General features: G+C 26.2%; 1 protein-coding gene across 7 annotated transcripts; it reads right to left on the bottom strand.

Annotated features, from left to right (window-relative positions):
* Nucleotides 1–471: 471 nt before the first annotated feature.
* LOC145181264 (uncharacterized protein KIAA0930 homolog) lies at nucleotides 472–16,626 on the bottom strand. Of its 7 annotated transcripts, none has more exons than XM_090071119.1 (13): nucleotides 16,475–16,626; nucleotides 6,656–6,822; nucleotides 3,998–4,035; nucleotides 3,715–3,853; nucleotides 3,424–3,452; nucleotides 2,974–3,046; nucleotides 2,606–2,671; nucleotides 2,453–2,527; nucleotides 2,004–2,206; nucleotides 1,588–1,688; nucleotides 1,167–1,215; nucleotides 922–998; nucleotides 472–679 (listed from the first exon to the last, which is right to left on the bottom strand). In XM_090071119.1, exons 1-13 carry the CDS (start codon nucleotides 16,563–16,565, stop codon nucleotides 636–638), a joined length of 1,152 nt encoding a protein of 383 aa, XP_089927245.1. In that variant the 5' UTR covers nucleotides 16,566–16,626; the 3' UTR covers nucleotides 472–635. The 7 variants fall into 7 exon arrangements, with proteins under 7 accessions (XP_089927245.1, XP_089927247.1, XP_089927248.1 ...); XM_090071121.1 differs by having other exon boundaries at nucleotides 922–995; XM_090071122.1 differs by having other exon boundaries at nucleotides 16,458–16,576.
* Nucleotides 16,627–17,135: the final 509 nt, after the last annotated feature.

Below are 17,135 nucleotides of genomic sequence, written 5' to 3'. Positions count from 1 at the left end.
ATTTTACACAAAAATAAACTAAAAAGATTGCTTTTGTTTTTTTTTTTCTTTTGAAGTTAATAGAACCATGTTTTGAGTCTGCAAATAAACTTTAATTTTAGTCTTAAAATATTTTATGCATATATTAACATAAATTAAAAAGAACAATATAAAATGTTGCAAAAAATATATTTGTAATGGGCAATACACAGATATTAATGCATATATTGTCAAACTCAAAATAATAATAATAATAATAATAATAATAATAATAATAATAATAATAATAATAATAATAATAATAATAGTAATAACAATAATAATAATAATAAGAAGAAGAAGAAGAAGAATAGTAATAATAACAATAATAATGTTAAAAATTTAACATAATTACTTCTAAAAGTTAGAAGCAATGTTCATGAAAGCTTCATCTTCACAAAAAATTCAACTTAAGAAGTTTTAAAGATTGCTTTCAGAAATTTAAAAACAGAAGCAGTAAGAATGTTATTGAAATTTCCAGATAGTAAAGCAAAAAAATGTTTTAGCCCATAAAATAATTCAAAAATTTAAACTACAATTAAAATATTTATATACAATTTATATGGGGAAAAAACTATAAAATATATATCTTTAAAAACTTTAAGAATTACTTATTATCACTCCTTTGTGAAAACTGGTTTTTGCTTCAACAGTAAAATATCTAAAAATAATAATTAAAAAATTCAAAATTTTAATGCAATTTATTAAGCGATGTAATTTTAAAAAGAACAGCAAAAATAAATAAATAACAATACTTAAGGATATAATTAAAAAAACCAATGTTATTCAAAAAAGATTGAGGTGGTATATTTTCATAGATACTTGAAGGACTAAATATTTAATGCAATAATTCTCCTTAAGATTTTATATGCTTTATACCCAAAATGAGAGAAAAATGCAAACCTTTCATTATTCGACTCCAGGGTAATGTTACATAAGTCAAATGAGGACTTAGTGTTGGTGCTTCTATTTTTGATCTACTAGAAAAAACACAGATAAAAAAAAGTAAGAAAATATTTTTAAATGATTTTAAAGTTATAATTATATGCATGTGAAACAAATGGTTATTATAAATTATTTTTACTATAATTGTCCAGTGTATATTCCGTAACATTATGTCCAGGCATGTTATATTAAAAAGGTTATACCTTCCTTGAAACCACTTCACTGGATTTGATAGCAACTTATTACTTGAACCTAAAATTAAAAATTAAAATAATTCATCAAGCTGAAAACCTTCTCAATCAGCACTAAAATGCTGGATGTATATCATGATCACCAAGATGCTGAATGTATATTTTAATTATCAAGATGCTGGATGCATATTGGATATAATTGTTTTCATTTATAATGATTGTTTTGTATCTAGAAAACATTTACAAAATTAAACTTTTTAACAACAGAGAGCTTTCTCTTTCCTCAGAGAGCTTTATAAAATCAGTTAAAAAATAAAATAAAATAAACTCACCACATAAACAACCTGGTGAATAATAGTCCTCATTTTTTAAGTTTTAATTTTACCCCATAAAAAGTAAAATAAATTTATTTAAAAATTTAAAATGTACCTACTTTCTTTTTTATTAGAGCTCCCACATTTCATACATTTGTCAGGACTAGCAGTTGTTGGCACATAAATTTGATGATTTTCACGCAATTGACAGTTACAATTGCTAAAAAGTTGGCATAAACATTTTCTATTTTTGAAGATGATGATTAGTGTTCCCTATTAACTATATTTGATTAGTGTTCCCTATTAACTATATTTAGCCAACAGCATTTTATTAAAAAAAAAAGTTATACAGGGTTATTTTGAGGTCAACAACTGTTAAAATCTGTGAAAGTTGAAATGTGTTTACAAATGCAGCAATTTTTTTTTTGTATGTTTTGATTAATAAAAGTTTAACTTCTTATCATTTGGTGGCTTTTTAAACAGGATATCACTGACACACTTACTTTGATTGATTCACTATCACTGACACACTTACTTTGATTGATTATTGACATCTTTGTTTACTCTATATCTGTTAATACCGTTGTGCTCTACTAAATTATTTTTACACAGTCCTATTCTCATTTCAGCAAATCCTTTTCCATATGGGCCACGCATGCGAATATATTCAAAATGCTCTGCTGATCCTCCCATGTTAATCCATGACATCTTTTGAACAAATTTTGTACCGATTGTTGTCTGAATAAAAAAACAAGAATTATTAAAAATATGGATCTAAAATCAAACATTGTAAAAAATTTTTAAACAGAGTCTGGTGTATAAGACACAAAAAATTTAACTACATGCAACAAATCTCTTAATTTTGATTTTAAAAAAATATTGACTCAGTACATAAGACTCAAGTATGTAAGTTCAGGTCACTTTACTGTCCCCTACTAAACAACTTGAAGTCTCAACATGTACGCAAGAATATAGGGCACTTACCTTTGCCTCATAAGTTGATAGCAAGGCCTCATGACGAACTGACCCAAGAAATATAACAACATATTCTTTTGTACCCTTAAAAATCAAATAAAAAATTACAGTAATGAGCGTGAGTGCACACACACAAACACACACACACACACAAAGAAGTACCTTATATCTTGCAGAGAGTTCTACACAAACTATTTCTTCTTGCTCAATAGACATAGATTCAAAAACCTTGAAAAAAAATTTAATAAAAAATGTATAAAATGTTTTGTAAAGATAAAAATTTGTGGAAAAAAAAAACTACCCATGATCTTTTATAACTGTTCAAATACTCTATTGATTATAACATTTATTTATTAAGAAGATAATTTTGAATACTTTTACATACATTTTGGTCTAGAAAAATCCTTTTTTACATAAGGACAATATTTCAATTTTATTAAAATCACAAGCTATAAAAATCATTTAGCTTTGAAATATCTTCATTAAAACTCTGACCAAAATTTGAAATATCTTTTAAAAATTCCAGTTACCTCATCATAACTATCAATAATAAAGAAGATGTTTGGATAAGATTGATCAGAACTCTCTCCTTTACTATCCATTCTAAAATTAGATTTCTTTAATTTAAGCTATGTTTCTAGTCAGATCATCAGAATTAGCAAATAGTTATTATAACTACAGTTATTATATAGGTATTATATTAATATAGTTATTATAAAGGTATTCCAATCATCAAAAATTTTAATTTCTTAACCAAAGAAAATAGACAACTTGAAAAAAAGATTAAAAACTATGGAACAAGTCTAATATTTTAGTGTACATATGAAATGATCATGAAAAAATAAAATCACAAATCAAAAACTTCCATAAGCCATCAATAATAATAAAGTCTTGAAATGAAAACCAGGTCTCAAATCAACTTTGAATCTAATTGTAAAATATTATCTCCAGTAAAAATCTCTATTAACTCAACTTTTTACCTTCTCATATGATGTGATGCATGCACGTTCTAAAACAAAAGACAACAAAGAAACTCTTTAAAACATGAAATATGCAATCTAAACATGTTTTTATTTATCACTGATGAACATTGATAGAACTTTCAATAATCTAAATTCAAGTAACAAACACTAAGAAATCTCAGAATTCAATACCTAAAAACTATGTACAAAGCCAGATAAAAACAAGCATCTACTTGGTTTTAACTGAGTTTTAAAAACCTTACAATAATACAGAGCTTTATTTTTAGACTTGTTTAAAAATAAACTTACAAGAGTTTTTTTATACAAAACTTTTAAATCATTTGTAGGAAGACGGGTACAAATTGCACAAGTCAGAGTGTATTCCATATCATGCATAATCATATTTAAATACACACTTTCCTCCCAGTTTATATGTGGATCACCTAACCTGCATTACAAAAGGAAAATATCAACAACAAAAAACTAAAAAAAGGAAATTCAACTCATTTATAAAATCTTGCAGCCAAGAAACATTTTCCAGTGATAGCATTTATAAAAAGATATAAATTTATGTAACATAAAAATTTCTTACCCAGGTAGATACTTTGAATTCTTTCTAAAAACCTTTACCTAAAAACAAAACAAAACAAAACATAAGCTTCTTTGAACTGAAATGATTTTTACTTCACCCTAAATGAGTCTCGATTTTGAATTAAAGAGTAATGAAGGGTTTAAACAATAGAATTAAAGAGAAACTTTATGTAATTAAAAAAACCTTATTACTAATTTATATACTACACATTTTATTTATAGGACATAAATCTAATAAGTTTTTTTACTATACATTGTGTATATATTTATAAAATCATAATTAATTCTTTAGAGGTGAAATTAGCATCATCATAAAAAAGTGATTGAGTAACATGTTACAAGCCAAACATGTAAAAAATTTTCAATGTAAAAAACAGGGCATTGTCTATTAACCATGTCATATTTTTATGTATTAAGTAATATATATTACAACTATTGGATCTCTGTACGTGTTATAATAAGTAAAACTAAAATCAAAATATTTTACCGAACTTAGAGCAGTGTTTATTAACCTTTATAAGCTCTTGAAACCCCTAATGCAAAAAAAGAGCAGTTTGTGGAACCATTAGTCTTATACTTACAGGCAAAGATCCTATTTTTTCTAACAGTTTTATCTATTCTATTACCTTTCACTGAGAAAATATTTATGTAAAATAGTCAAAATTACAAAATTAGTCAAAAGTGCAAAGTTTGTAGAATAATAATAATAATAATAATAATAATAATAATAATAATAATAATAATAATAATAATAATAATAATAATAATAATAATAATAATAATAATAATAATAATAATGATGATAATAATAATAACAATAATAATAATAATAATAATAATAATAATAATAATAATAATAATAATAATAATAATAATAATAATAATAATAATAATAATAATAATAATAATAATAATAATAATAATAATAATAATAATAATAATAATAGTAATAGTAAACTACAAACAACAGGGCCATAACATGCTCCATGTTGAAATGAGTTATAAAATTTGCCTTCATTTTTATAACTCAGTCAATCTTATAAGTGAAACTTTGCATCATAAGCTTGTCCCTCGCCATATCTCCTTAAAGTTATGAAGTTGTGAAAAATATTTTCAATTTTTTGGACACATGCCATCAGATGAAACTGGCATCAGATTTTAACATTGCAATTACTTACGAGAAGACTAGGGATGGCTTGAATTATTCTTAAAATAGTGAAATTAATTTTATTAGTTGATGGTATCTTCTCTTCAAGATAGACACCATCTCCCTTGAAGAAGAAATAGATAAACTAAATCTAACATAGGAATAATTCAAGATATTCTTATTCATGTAGTAAATGGTATTTTATATATCACGAGTAAATTTTTGCTCACAAACAACTTAAACATTTGAAAACTACAAAAACAACTTTTCAATCAACACAGATATTTCTCATAAGCTAAAAAAGCATCTAATTTTTTATTATACTTTGATGAGAATATTATCATCTATAATGGCATGTTAAACATAAATACAACTACTAAAAAAAAACCATTGTTTCAGATAATTACTAGTGTTACTCATATTTTAAAACCAACAAGAAAAAAAACTGAATTATGGCTGATTAACCAAAGTAACATTGCTCTTTTACTGCAAAGAGGCAAAACAGTGTGTAACAGACAACATTTAACTGCACATGATGTTCTTGATAAGTGGGATCCCAATAAAACTGAAAAAAAGGTAACAAAAAAGAGGGAATACAAAAAAAAATAAAGAAAGCAAAGCAAAAAACTTTGTAACTGAAAGAAGGAGAGTGGATAGCTTGGCAGACTTTTATGACATTGCACATCCTCAAGCCCTTGATTTGAATAATGTAAACAAGGACTGAGCACTCTTACTCAAAAATAAGACGATGGTTGACATAAAAAAGTGCTGGCATAACAAGAAAAAAAGAAATTAAAAAAAAAAACAGAGCAGAGAAAAGTTTTTCAGAAAATGAGTCTAATAGCAGGGAGGAACTCAGAAACAAAAATTGAACATAAAAAATAGAACACAAAAAACAGAATATAAAAAACCAAAGGCTTTAAAAAAGGAAGCATAGACTGTTAATAAAAGGAAAAAGAAAGAAAACTTAAGCATTTAGGCAATCCTTTTACTTTTATAAGAAATGTCAGAATATAGATAGTATTGTTGTTATTAATTTTTTTTTTTTTTGGTTTAAGTTGAAAGTCATTTTGTAGCAATCAATTTAACAAACACTAAATAAAGTAAAATGAATTTCTTTCCATATTAACTAAAAGTTAATAATTTATAAAAATATATAATGAACAAACTTTTTTTAGTTTTTAAGGGGTGATAACATTTTAAATCTGAAACATCAAGAAAAAACAACAAAATAGAGTTTTTATCATTTCAAATGTTAAAAATATAATGAATATACTTATATATGCATGTTAATAAATATAATGAATATAATGTTATATCTTTGTTAATAAATATAATGAATATAATCTTATATCTTTGTTGATAAATGTGATGAGAAACAATTAATTGAAAAAGAACTCCAAAATAAGATATAAACATACATGTTTTTAATATGGAATCAGAAAAAAAAATTAGTTTGTTGAATATTAAAGAAAAATGCTTGTAAAATCTACACATTCCGTTTGCACATACTTCATGTCCAGGTTCCCCATGTTTGCATTGAACATAAAACAACATATCATCATCATTCTGTTGATTTTCTTTCTTTTGAGCATCACAATCTTCAGATGAGATTCCCATGTAATACTGACCAAAAAGGCTCGGCCATAAAGACTCTTCTGCAAGGATTATAAAACTATCTAAAAGAAATATTTTTAAATCAACTTAACATATATTTTTAAAGAAATATTTTTAAATAGGTCAACTTAACATATATTTTTAAAGAAATTTTTACTTATTGTAACAGGTTAAAAAACAAAACTTTAGTTACAGCTCCTATGATCTTGTAAATTTTTGAAACTAATTTGTTTTAAAATGGTTAAAATATTTAGATTTTGATTTATTAAAATCCTTTGAAAATAAAAGCTTGTTATGTTTGTTTAGATGTTTAGATGGTATGTGACTAACCCAGTACAACTTTACTCAGTTCCAGATCACCTAAAGACAATCTATCATTAAATAGCTTTTTGCAACAAGCTTACTATTAAAAGTAATCATTTTTGTTAACATACAATTTTTGTTTCTTTTTAAGTGTATCAGCAGAACAATTCAAACTGGTTACATTTTGTGCTTTAGTCAGGGTAAATGGATAAACTGAAATAAATTGTTTAAGGGTCAATTATGGGGAATAAAAACCCCTTTTTAATGACTGGATGCTAAACAACCCTGAAAAGTCTATTTTGAACAACTTTATTTAATGCATCGTTTAAAGAAACTTTTACATTGAGTAAATAATATAGCTGTATTTAGCCATAAAATAATTATTATAAAAAATAATTATTTTTCAAAAATTATTTATAATTTATTTATTTAAAAATTTATTATTTTTTAAATAACGTAAACAAGATTTCTCTAAAACACAAAGGATAAAAACTAGTTTTGCATAATAGTTCATCTGCATACAGATTCTGGTCTGTTTAAAATTTGGTTGCAAGATTTTGATACAAGTGTTGTCTGTTTATATAAGTTTTTATACTACCCCATGCATATGAGAAATAATCAACTATTTTTTAGCCTTATTTTTCTTACTTTATAATGCTAAGGATTTATTTAGGATATTTTGTTTTAAAAATACTGTATGCACTTTGTATTATGTTTTAAATAAATTTGTTCCCAATAACTATAATATGCATGTTTCTTTTATACAGTCAGTAAACTGTAACAGTGAACGCGCTAAGCCATTACCAATTTTTCCCATTTAGGGAAAAATTAGTACAAAAAAAAAAACATAAAGAAAATGGGAAAAAATTATGTTTTTTTAAAATATTTATAAATATAATTTATCAGTTTTTAAAAAATGCCAGAAAATAATTTGTTTCAGTTTTAGCTTTTCTGATCTTGTGATAAACTTTAAACTTAAAATCAAGTGATATTTTTTATATTTAAAAAAAAAAAGAAAACTGAAGTTTAACATTTTTATCTTTCCATCTTCAGTCAAAATTGCAATAAAACTTGATTAGTAAATGCTACATATGTGATTTGAGTTTAAAATGTCAGAATTTTTATTCCCTTCAAAAAAAGTAAACTGTTGAATGGAAGAGATAACTTTTTCATGAGTAAAGGTGATAGTATGGTATTATTTCATGTGCAAAGGGATTATTAGGAATTGCAACTAATATTGCTAAAATTTCTTTTAATCAATATTTTTTTAATGCAAGATTTTGTAGAGTGTACAAGTCTTTCAATAAATAATCCACACCAGAACATTGGAGGTAAAATTATTCCACAAGAAAAAATGGTGGTAATATTTATTTCATTGTAAAAGACAAATGGTGGTAATATTTGTTTCATTGTAAAAGACAAATGGTGGTAATATTTGTTTCAATGTAAAAGATAAGTTGGGTTGACACTCTCCTTCAACAATAAATCATTGTAAAGATTGTAGAGGTGATTTGACTTAAAAATTAAAAAAAGAGTATTTAGTATTAAAAATAAATTTAAAAAGTTTATTCTTTAAATATTTTCATTCCTATCAAATTTTTAAAGTAAAATCATCCATCTTTTTTTGATTGAGATTTTTTTTCAGCTCATTATAAATACTGGCTGGTGAAGAATAATAAAATCTATAATTATTTTAACAGAGAGAAATATAAGATACTTAGCAACAAAACATATGTTTACTAAAGAATTTTACAATGAGTAAGAACTTCTGTGTGGCAAAATCATGTTGGAATTTTTTCATTTATTAGTTTGTAAAAGTATTTACCTTGCTCTTATCAAAACAACAGCAGCTACATAGTAATTATATAACTAGTAGTCTTATAAAAGACCGAAAAAAAAGTTCTTAGTTTTTCATTTGTTGTATCATAAAGGAATATTTGACAGTGCAGAAGATGTACCAATTCTAATTTAAACTTTTAATATTGCTGGATAACACCACAAAATAGTGGAGCTTTTTTAAATAAATATTTTCTAACAGTTGCTCATCTTCAATTGAAATCATTTTTGGATATTTTTCTTGCTTGAAAAGAACTTTATATTGCTTAGAGACCCCTTAAAATGTATATTGGTTAAGTGACTCTTAATAAAAGCAATGATGATATTCAGAGAGTTAATCTTAAAAAAAAAACCCAGTATCAACCAATACCTATCAATTAATCAAAAAGTATTGTTTAAAATTATCAATTACCCAATACATTATCAGTAAATCTATATGGGATATTACCAATAATAGAACTACCCCATATAGATTTATTGTGACATGTTCTATTAAATAAGATAAAACTTTGGGGGTTAGCTGTAAAATATTACGAATTAAATACTTTCTACATGTGATTGGTTTAACACACAGGTTTTCAATTTCAACTAATAGTATGAACACAATCTGTAGCCTTTTTTTGTGTGTACAAAAAAAAGAATATCTTTAGTTTTACCTTCTAGAATAAAGTTAAAAATAAACTGTTAATAGATGAAAAGGCTGAACCATCAAGCAAAATTCTAACATTGTTTCTGTATATTTCTCTGGGAAAATAACTCATGAAGATAATGTAATCAAATAAAATATAATATAAAAATAAAATTAAAAAATGCTTAAGTCTAAAAGTAAATGTAAAAGCAATATAAAAATAAATATTTAACTTATCTCAAAATGTCCTCTGCATCAAAAAAAACTCCATCATCAAAACCTTTCTGTGAACTCCAATACCTTGTTACTTCAAAATAAGTAGGTAAGAACCAGAGGAATTTCCAGATTATTTTCTGAAAACTACTACATTAGACTAAGGAAAATGATAAACAAATTCCTGTCTTGAAAGGATGTGCTTGAGTTGTGTACTATTACAGAGTGATTTTTATGTAAGTAGCAAGTGGGGGTTATAAAAAAACAAACCAACACCAAAACATATATAAAAAAAAAGTTACAGTACACAAGTTAAAAAATTGGAATAAATTTTATGAAAATACTAAAGATCTAAATCATTTTTATAATACACAAAAATTCTATTTTAATATAAAAAGCTGCTGTAATATCTGAAAAATCTTCTTTAAGAGAATGATGCAACCATCATAAAGCACAGGATTTGAATAGCACATCACTTTTTGAGCGTTTTTTTGTGTAAATGATTTACTAAACTTCTTAGTCTTTTACAAAAAAAAAAAAAAAAAAAAAATTACAAAACTTCAAAAAGTCTTTAGAGTCATGCCAATAGATAAAATCAGCTGACCTACCATTAACCATTTATGAATTAGAATTTTATGTAAGCTCTGAGCCATAAGATTCCAATCATAAAAATTTACACACATTTTTGCAGTTTTCATGAAATACTCTCTAAACTTTAATGACTAAATAAAAAACCCAGAGGTTAATATATGAAGGGTTACATAGAACATTTTAATGAGTTACATCTATTTTAAGAACTCTGGATGTCTGTTCTGTATTTTTGGGCTGTGTTACTATTGTTAGATGTTTCAGTGTCAGGACTTTGGCAGACCCCAAACCAGATCAATTCATCTTGAAAAATGTTTTTCACTTTCTTTCATAAATTTGATATTATATTAAAATAATACTACATTATTTTAATTAACCCAAGAAGGGTTGACAAACTCAATCTATTGTTATTAAAAGCTAAATCACAAACTCCATCAATCTTATTTTTAATTTGTGTCTGTTTGCAGCCATATTAGCTGCAAACAGACACAAATTAAAAATAAGTTGATAAAGTTGATAAAGTGGCATTTGATGCCCTTCCATAAAATTTTTATTATTTCTAATTGATATAAGAATATTTCTTCTTGTTATAAACTGCAATCATCATTTATAAAACTAAATCAAATTAGTCAGCAATACAGAGTTATGGATTGTGAGACAGGTATGGATTGTGCCAAATCATCTTTCTCTTTTATCATAAAAAAATTCCAAAGAAACAAAAGAATATGAAGAACAAGCTAGAGTCTTGAATGAGATCGTTATTCTTCTTGTATTGGTGAATGCTTGTTTTGTAAACCATCAAAACCAAATTTTAATTAAAAATAGATTTTGAAGTTAGGCATCTTATACCTCTTTATGTACATTTGTTAGGCATAAAACAGCATGATGTTAGAGTCAATGCAAGCTGATGTTTGCAGAATAATAGGATATTCATGAATCACATTTGGAAGACACTACTCTTTAAATAAAACTGCAATAAGTCACTGAATTGTTGCAAAGATGCTGGAATTCAGATTTACTTAGGTTATTGTCAAAAATAAAGTCAGGCGCATTTTCTGGAGTATTTTGATAATGGTTTGATATATTTTTCAGATACATTCAGATTTCTTGGAATTTTTTACTCTATTTGATACTATTTTTTCCAGCATTTTATACTACTGGGATTTAGGATCATGAAAAAAATTAGTAGGCTTTCATTGTGTAGTTATTGCTGCTGTTGTTTAAGACAGAGAGTCAAGCTTCGATTTGTCAGTTGATTAATTCAAATTTTATTAGCTGCCTATGGGAGTCATTCCATTTTTTCCTCAAATTCTAGATTTTAATATTATACCTTCGATATCATTTATGAATAATAGACTAAAAAAATCAATACTAATAGATTGATTAGTTTTCTTTCTCCAATAAGTTTTTAAATATCAAAAGATCAAACTACTAAAACTAATATCAAAAATCAAATTTATAAGAGCCTTTAATTTATACTTTTTTCAGGTTTTTCTTAATTTAAACCCTAATTGATGAATTTAGAAAATATACTTGTCTGTGACATGCATTTTTGAAACATTCAAAACAAAATTTAAGTAACTTTTCACTTTTCTTAACCACTTAAGAAAAGTGAAAAAGATACAAAATTTAAATTTAAAACCAATTTAAACCAGTAGTTATACAATATAATTAGAGCAAACATCAAGAACTCCATATATAAATTTACTCATGATTCTGTTTACATAGAATAACTACTTAACTACTTTTCATTTCTTAACTTTTTGTGTATTTCCCAGATTAACGACATTGTTAACTGAAGCCACTTGACCACCAAATTCCATGAACATTTGAAACTACTTCTATAGCTATTTTTTTTAGCTAGGATTTGTTGTTAATTCTATAAATAGTTCTAACATCTACATCTGATCAAATGTAAGAACCTGGTCTGTTATTAAAAATAATAGCAAATACAACTTTTGCTTTTATGAGTCCTACCTTGAGATGTAATTACACAAAAGAAACAACATAGATATATTACAACTGATGAATTCTTTAATACTACAAAGTTATTTTCTCAATGTGGTTATTGAAAGCAAAGCATGTACCTTTCCAATAACTTTTTTTTATTTTAAGAATCAAGCATTTATAGAACAGTCAATTTATCTAAGATTATGGATTAAAAAGACACTAAGGAGGAAAAAGCTGCTGTTTTTGTTTCCACTGAAAAACAATCATACTTTCTTGGTATTTTATTATTGGTTTTTGCTGCTGATAAGCTGCTTAAAGACAGTAATAAATGAGTATATGACTTGAGGAGAAAATAGGTAAGATTATTTAAAACGCAAGAAATCCCAACAGGGTGATTCCATGTGAAAACATCCAGGGCATGCAACCCTAAGTCTCAAATTTTGCTGATTTTTAAACCACTTAAAGATTTTAGTAAATTATGAACATCCTGAAAATTTTATCATGTAATTTCAATCAGCTCCTAACATATAGCTGTTTAAAGTTTGCCTCCAACCAACAAAAATCTGCCATTTTTAAAAATGGTTTTGGTCCTAGTTTCTGTTATATGTGTGTTGGAAAGCTGAAAATTTGTACCTTTACATATTTTGGGCCCACGAATCCAATGAAACAACTTAAAATATTTAATAAGGAACATAACACCTAAAATTTAAATGTTTACCACAATTTTACTGGGGCAAGTCCAACCACAAAAATGCCGATGTAGCTCGATTTTTTTTTTTTAAATTTTTTTTAGAATTTGTCCTGAATAGTTAAGTTATAGTTATTACAAAGAATTGGAGAGTGGTCTTTTCTAAAACAGAAATAAAAACATGATCAAATCTACTTAAATTTAGTGCTTAAAAACAGGTATTTTGATAAATTAAACGAGAAAAAAAGGTGTAATTGTTGTTTCTCACATTAACTAACTTCACATTCATATATTGCTAAATGCTAAACTCGCTATTTGAAGGAGCTAAAAAATAATTTAGGTTACAATGAATGTATTATACAGCCAGGTTTTGCAGTGAACTATCAATGTTATACAGGATGAAATACAAAGTTATCATTGGAATAAACAATAATGTACACTACATCCTGTTGTTATATATTTAAAGGAAATTTCTAAAACAAATATTCAGCATAAGTCGTTCTGTTTTTTAAGTGATGACAATGATTATGATACATGCTTTGTGTATGATATTCAAAAGAAAATTGTAGAGTAGATTAAAGAACATTTAGTTGGTATCAATAAAATTTATTATTTTTCTGATGGATGTTCTGCTCATTATAAAAACTATAAAAACTTTATAAATCTATGCCACCATAAGGAAGATTTCAAGATTACAGCTGAATGGGTGATTTTTGCAACCAGCCATGGAAAATCCACTTGTGATGGCATAGGTGGTACCGTTAAAAGAATAACAGCAAAAGCAAGTTTGAAAACCAAATATTGACAGTTGATGATATGCTTGAGTTTTGCATCACCAATATAAACACAATCATTTTTTATAAAATTACCAAAGAAGCAGTTAATTCAAGGCAACAGCAACTAAAGGAGCAATTTAAAACAGGAAAAACTGTTCCAGGTACCAGAAGTTATCATCATTACATACCCATTTTAAAATTTGAAATTAGTTTTAAAAGAAAAAGCGAACATAAATGTGTTGACAGATTTATATTGTCAAAAGCCAATAATGTCTGATGTTGCAATTGTACTAAATCTAAATGATTTTGTTGCATGCAAGTACGATTCTTTTTGGTGGATAGTAATGGTTACAGAGATAGATATTACTACAAATGATATTCAAATTAAGTTTATGCACCCTCACAGTCCTTCTCAAAACTTCATTTGGCCACAGATGGATGATATCTGTTGGTACCATTGTCAAGTTTAATTGCAGTAATCAAAGTCCCAACAACAAAATCAGGACAAACATATAACATTAATGTGAATGATTATAACGCTATAACTAATAAATTTTAATTTTTTTGAGTTTCTAATTTTTAAATTTTATATATTACTTTTGTTTCTTGAACTTCTTTCCAAGTGCTCTATTTGTTTTGGAGCCTTTTTTTAAGTTTATTTGTATTAGTTTGATAAATATGAAACCAATGTTTTGTCAGTAATAAATTTAAGTATATTTGAAGGTGTTTTTATTTCTGTTTTAAGTTTGCAATCTGATTTTTTCTTACAACTCCAACTAAACTATTTAATACAACCTCTGAAAAAAACACTTAAACTTGCGATATACATCTGCATTTATAAAATCTCCCCCTTTGAAACAATATATTTTAGGATTAGATTCTATAAAATTACAGAAACAGCTAGTCAACAACAACTAAAAGTACAGTTTGATGTTGCCAAAACAGTTTCAGTTACAAAACTGTCAAATTACACCCCTTTTTTCTCGTTTAATTTATCAAAATACCTGTTTTTAAGCACTAAATTTAAGTAGATTTGATCATGTTTTTATTTCTGTTTTAGAAAAGACCACTCTCCAATTCTTTGTAACAACTATAACTTAACTATTCAGGACAAATTCTAAAAAAAATTTAAAAAAAAAAAATCGAGCTACATCGGCATTTTTGTGGTTGGACTTGCCCCAGTAAAATTGTGGTAAACATTTAAATTTTAGGTGTTATGTTCCTTATTAAATATTTTAAGTTGTTTCATTGGATTCGTGGGCCCAAAATATGTAAAGGTACAAATTTTCAGCTTTCCAACACACATATAACAGAAACTAGGACCAAAACCATTTTTAAAAATGGCAGATTTTTGTTGGTTGGAGGCAAACTTTAAATAGCTATATGTTAGGAACCGATTGAAATTACATGATAAAATTTTCAGGATGTTCATAATTTACTAAAATCTTTAAGTGGTTTAAAAATCAGCAAAATCTGAGACTTAGGGTTGCATTTTCAAAAAAAATTGGATGTTTTCACATGGAATCACCCAACAGTGAATGTAAAAATGGACAAGAGAACTAATATGCACATCTATGACAGAATTTTAATAACATCAGAGTAAAGTTTTGGCTCTGCATCAGTTTCATAGAACTTAAAATATTAATTTGTGCAAATATCAAAAAGTGCCTCTGATGATAATTAAAAAGTCAAATATCAGCCTTAAGTTGCAAATTCACATGAAGTTAAATAATTACAAAGATTTTCTCTTCAATGTGATCAAATTATTAAAAAATTTATCACAAGCTCCCTAGAACTCAAGAGTTATTGTCACACTCCTTCACTTTTGTCTGATTCCAACTTGCAAACAGTAGCTGCAAAATATATGTGAATTTATCTATGATTCTTGAGGAGATAATTGATTCAGTAAGTATCTAAGTTGTTTTGAAGACTGCTTCTTATTAAGAAATTGAGAGATCTTGCAACAAAAACTAACCTGCCTAAAGAAACTATTTTCAAAAGAATTCTCAAAAATTAATGCCACAAAAAACAATTGATTAGCTGGAATTTTTAACATATTTTGAGAAGTTTTTTAAAACTGATTAAAACTTGAATGAGAAGTTTATTTTCTTGAAAAAAAAATTATTTTAGTTTAATTGTAAATTAGATTTTAGCTTAATTGTAAAGATAATAAAACTAAAAAGTTTTAAAATTTTTACAGCTAAAATCAAAATAAAAAGTGTATTTCTTAAATATTCACGTAAATAAATGAAAATAGTGTCAATTTTTTAAATATTTTTCTTTGTGTTACCACTGTGAAAACTTTAGAAATTTTTGGTTCAAATTTGGTTGACACTTTTTTATTCCCATTAAATTTTGATACATACTTTTGAAATCATAATAAAGAGCCAATTTTAGAACGAAAAAAAACAAAAAAAAAAAAAAAAACAATTACTTGATCTTTCAAGTCCCTTTTACATTTTTCTTTTTTCAATGAAACTATCATTCAAATATGTTATAAATAGCTTATTCATTACTGACCGTAGATTAAGCAAAAACCTCAAATAGCAATACAAATAAATTGACTTTTTTATAATACTTCATGAAGTTTCAGGAAGTTAAAATTTTGTTATTGTTAAAAGCAAAGTTCTAAGTTAACGCATGCAGGTTATCACTAAGGTTGAATTGAATACCTTACTGCGGTAAAATTATTGAAAAATATTTTTTTAAATTAACCTTTTTTCTTACTTTACCTTCACTGCTGTCTGACGTTGAGTCTGGTCTATCTGATTTAATTAGCGCCTTTAAAGCTTCTAACAAGTTGTTTTTCGAGTAGTTCGCCATCTTTATCTTCTCGTCTATCACTTACTACGCATATAATGGTTTAGAAAGAAAAATTACTTAGAACTTTTTTTTTTTTAAGCTCACGAAGCAAATATATTTGTGCGGCATTAGAAATATTTAGGCATTAGGCCTGTATACCAGGCATTTATTACTTATATGAAAAGCAAACAAAAAATGATTTCAAAAACATTCCAGTTACTTCCCAAGAATCCTTGACCTTTAAAATTCAGCAATTACTACTTATGCATGGTGGACCCTTTCAAAACAGCGAAGAAGCAAGGGTCCAGCCTTTAGTATATCCAGGAGATAATATGGGATAATGCAGATTCAGAGTACAATTTTACAAAATTGAATGATATGAGAAAGCTATATAATCTCTAGCAGATTGTTGATGCAATCTGGTCAGGGATGTTGGTCTTACTAAACTCAATATTAAGCTTCTGACACCTAGGCTCTAAAAGGTCGAACTTAATGTAATCTGTGACTCTGAACTGAAATTTTCGAACCTCTTCAGTGAACAAGTTGGAATATGCTTTCGCAACAGTGCAACTGATACCACGGAAAGTGAAA

Source organism: Hydra viridissima, unplaced genomic scaffold (assembly GCF_058129835.1).
Source record: "Hydra viridissima isolate aposymbiotic clone 2 unplaced genomic scaffold, HvirCarnegie_v1 scaffold_14, whole genome shotgun sequence".
Classification (NCBI taxonomy): domain Eukaryota; kingdom Metazoa; phylum Cnidaria; class Hydrozoa; order Anthoathecata; family Hydridae; genus Hydra; species Hydra viridissima.
The sequence above is the reverse complement of the archived record's forward strand: the minus strand, read 5'-3'. Positions and strand labels throughout refer to the sequence as shown.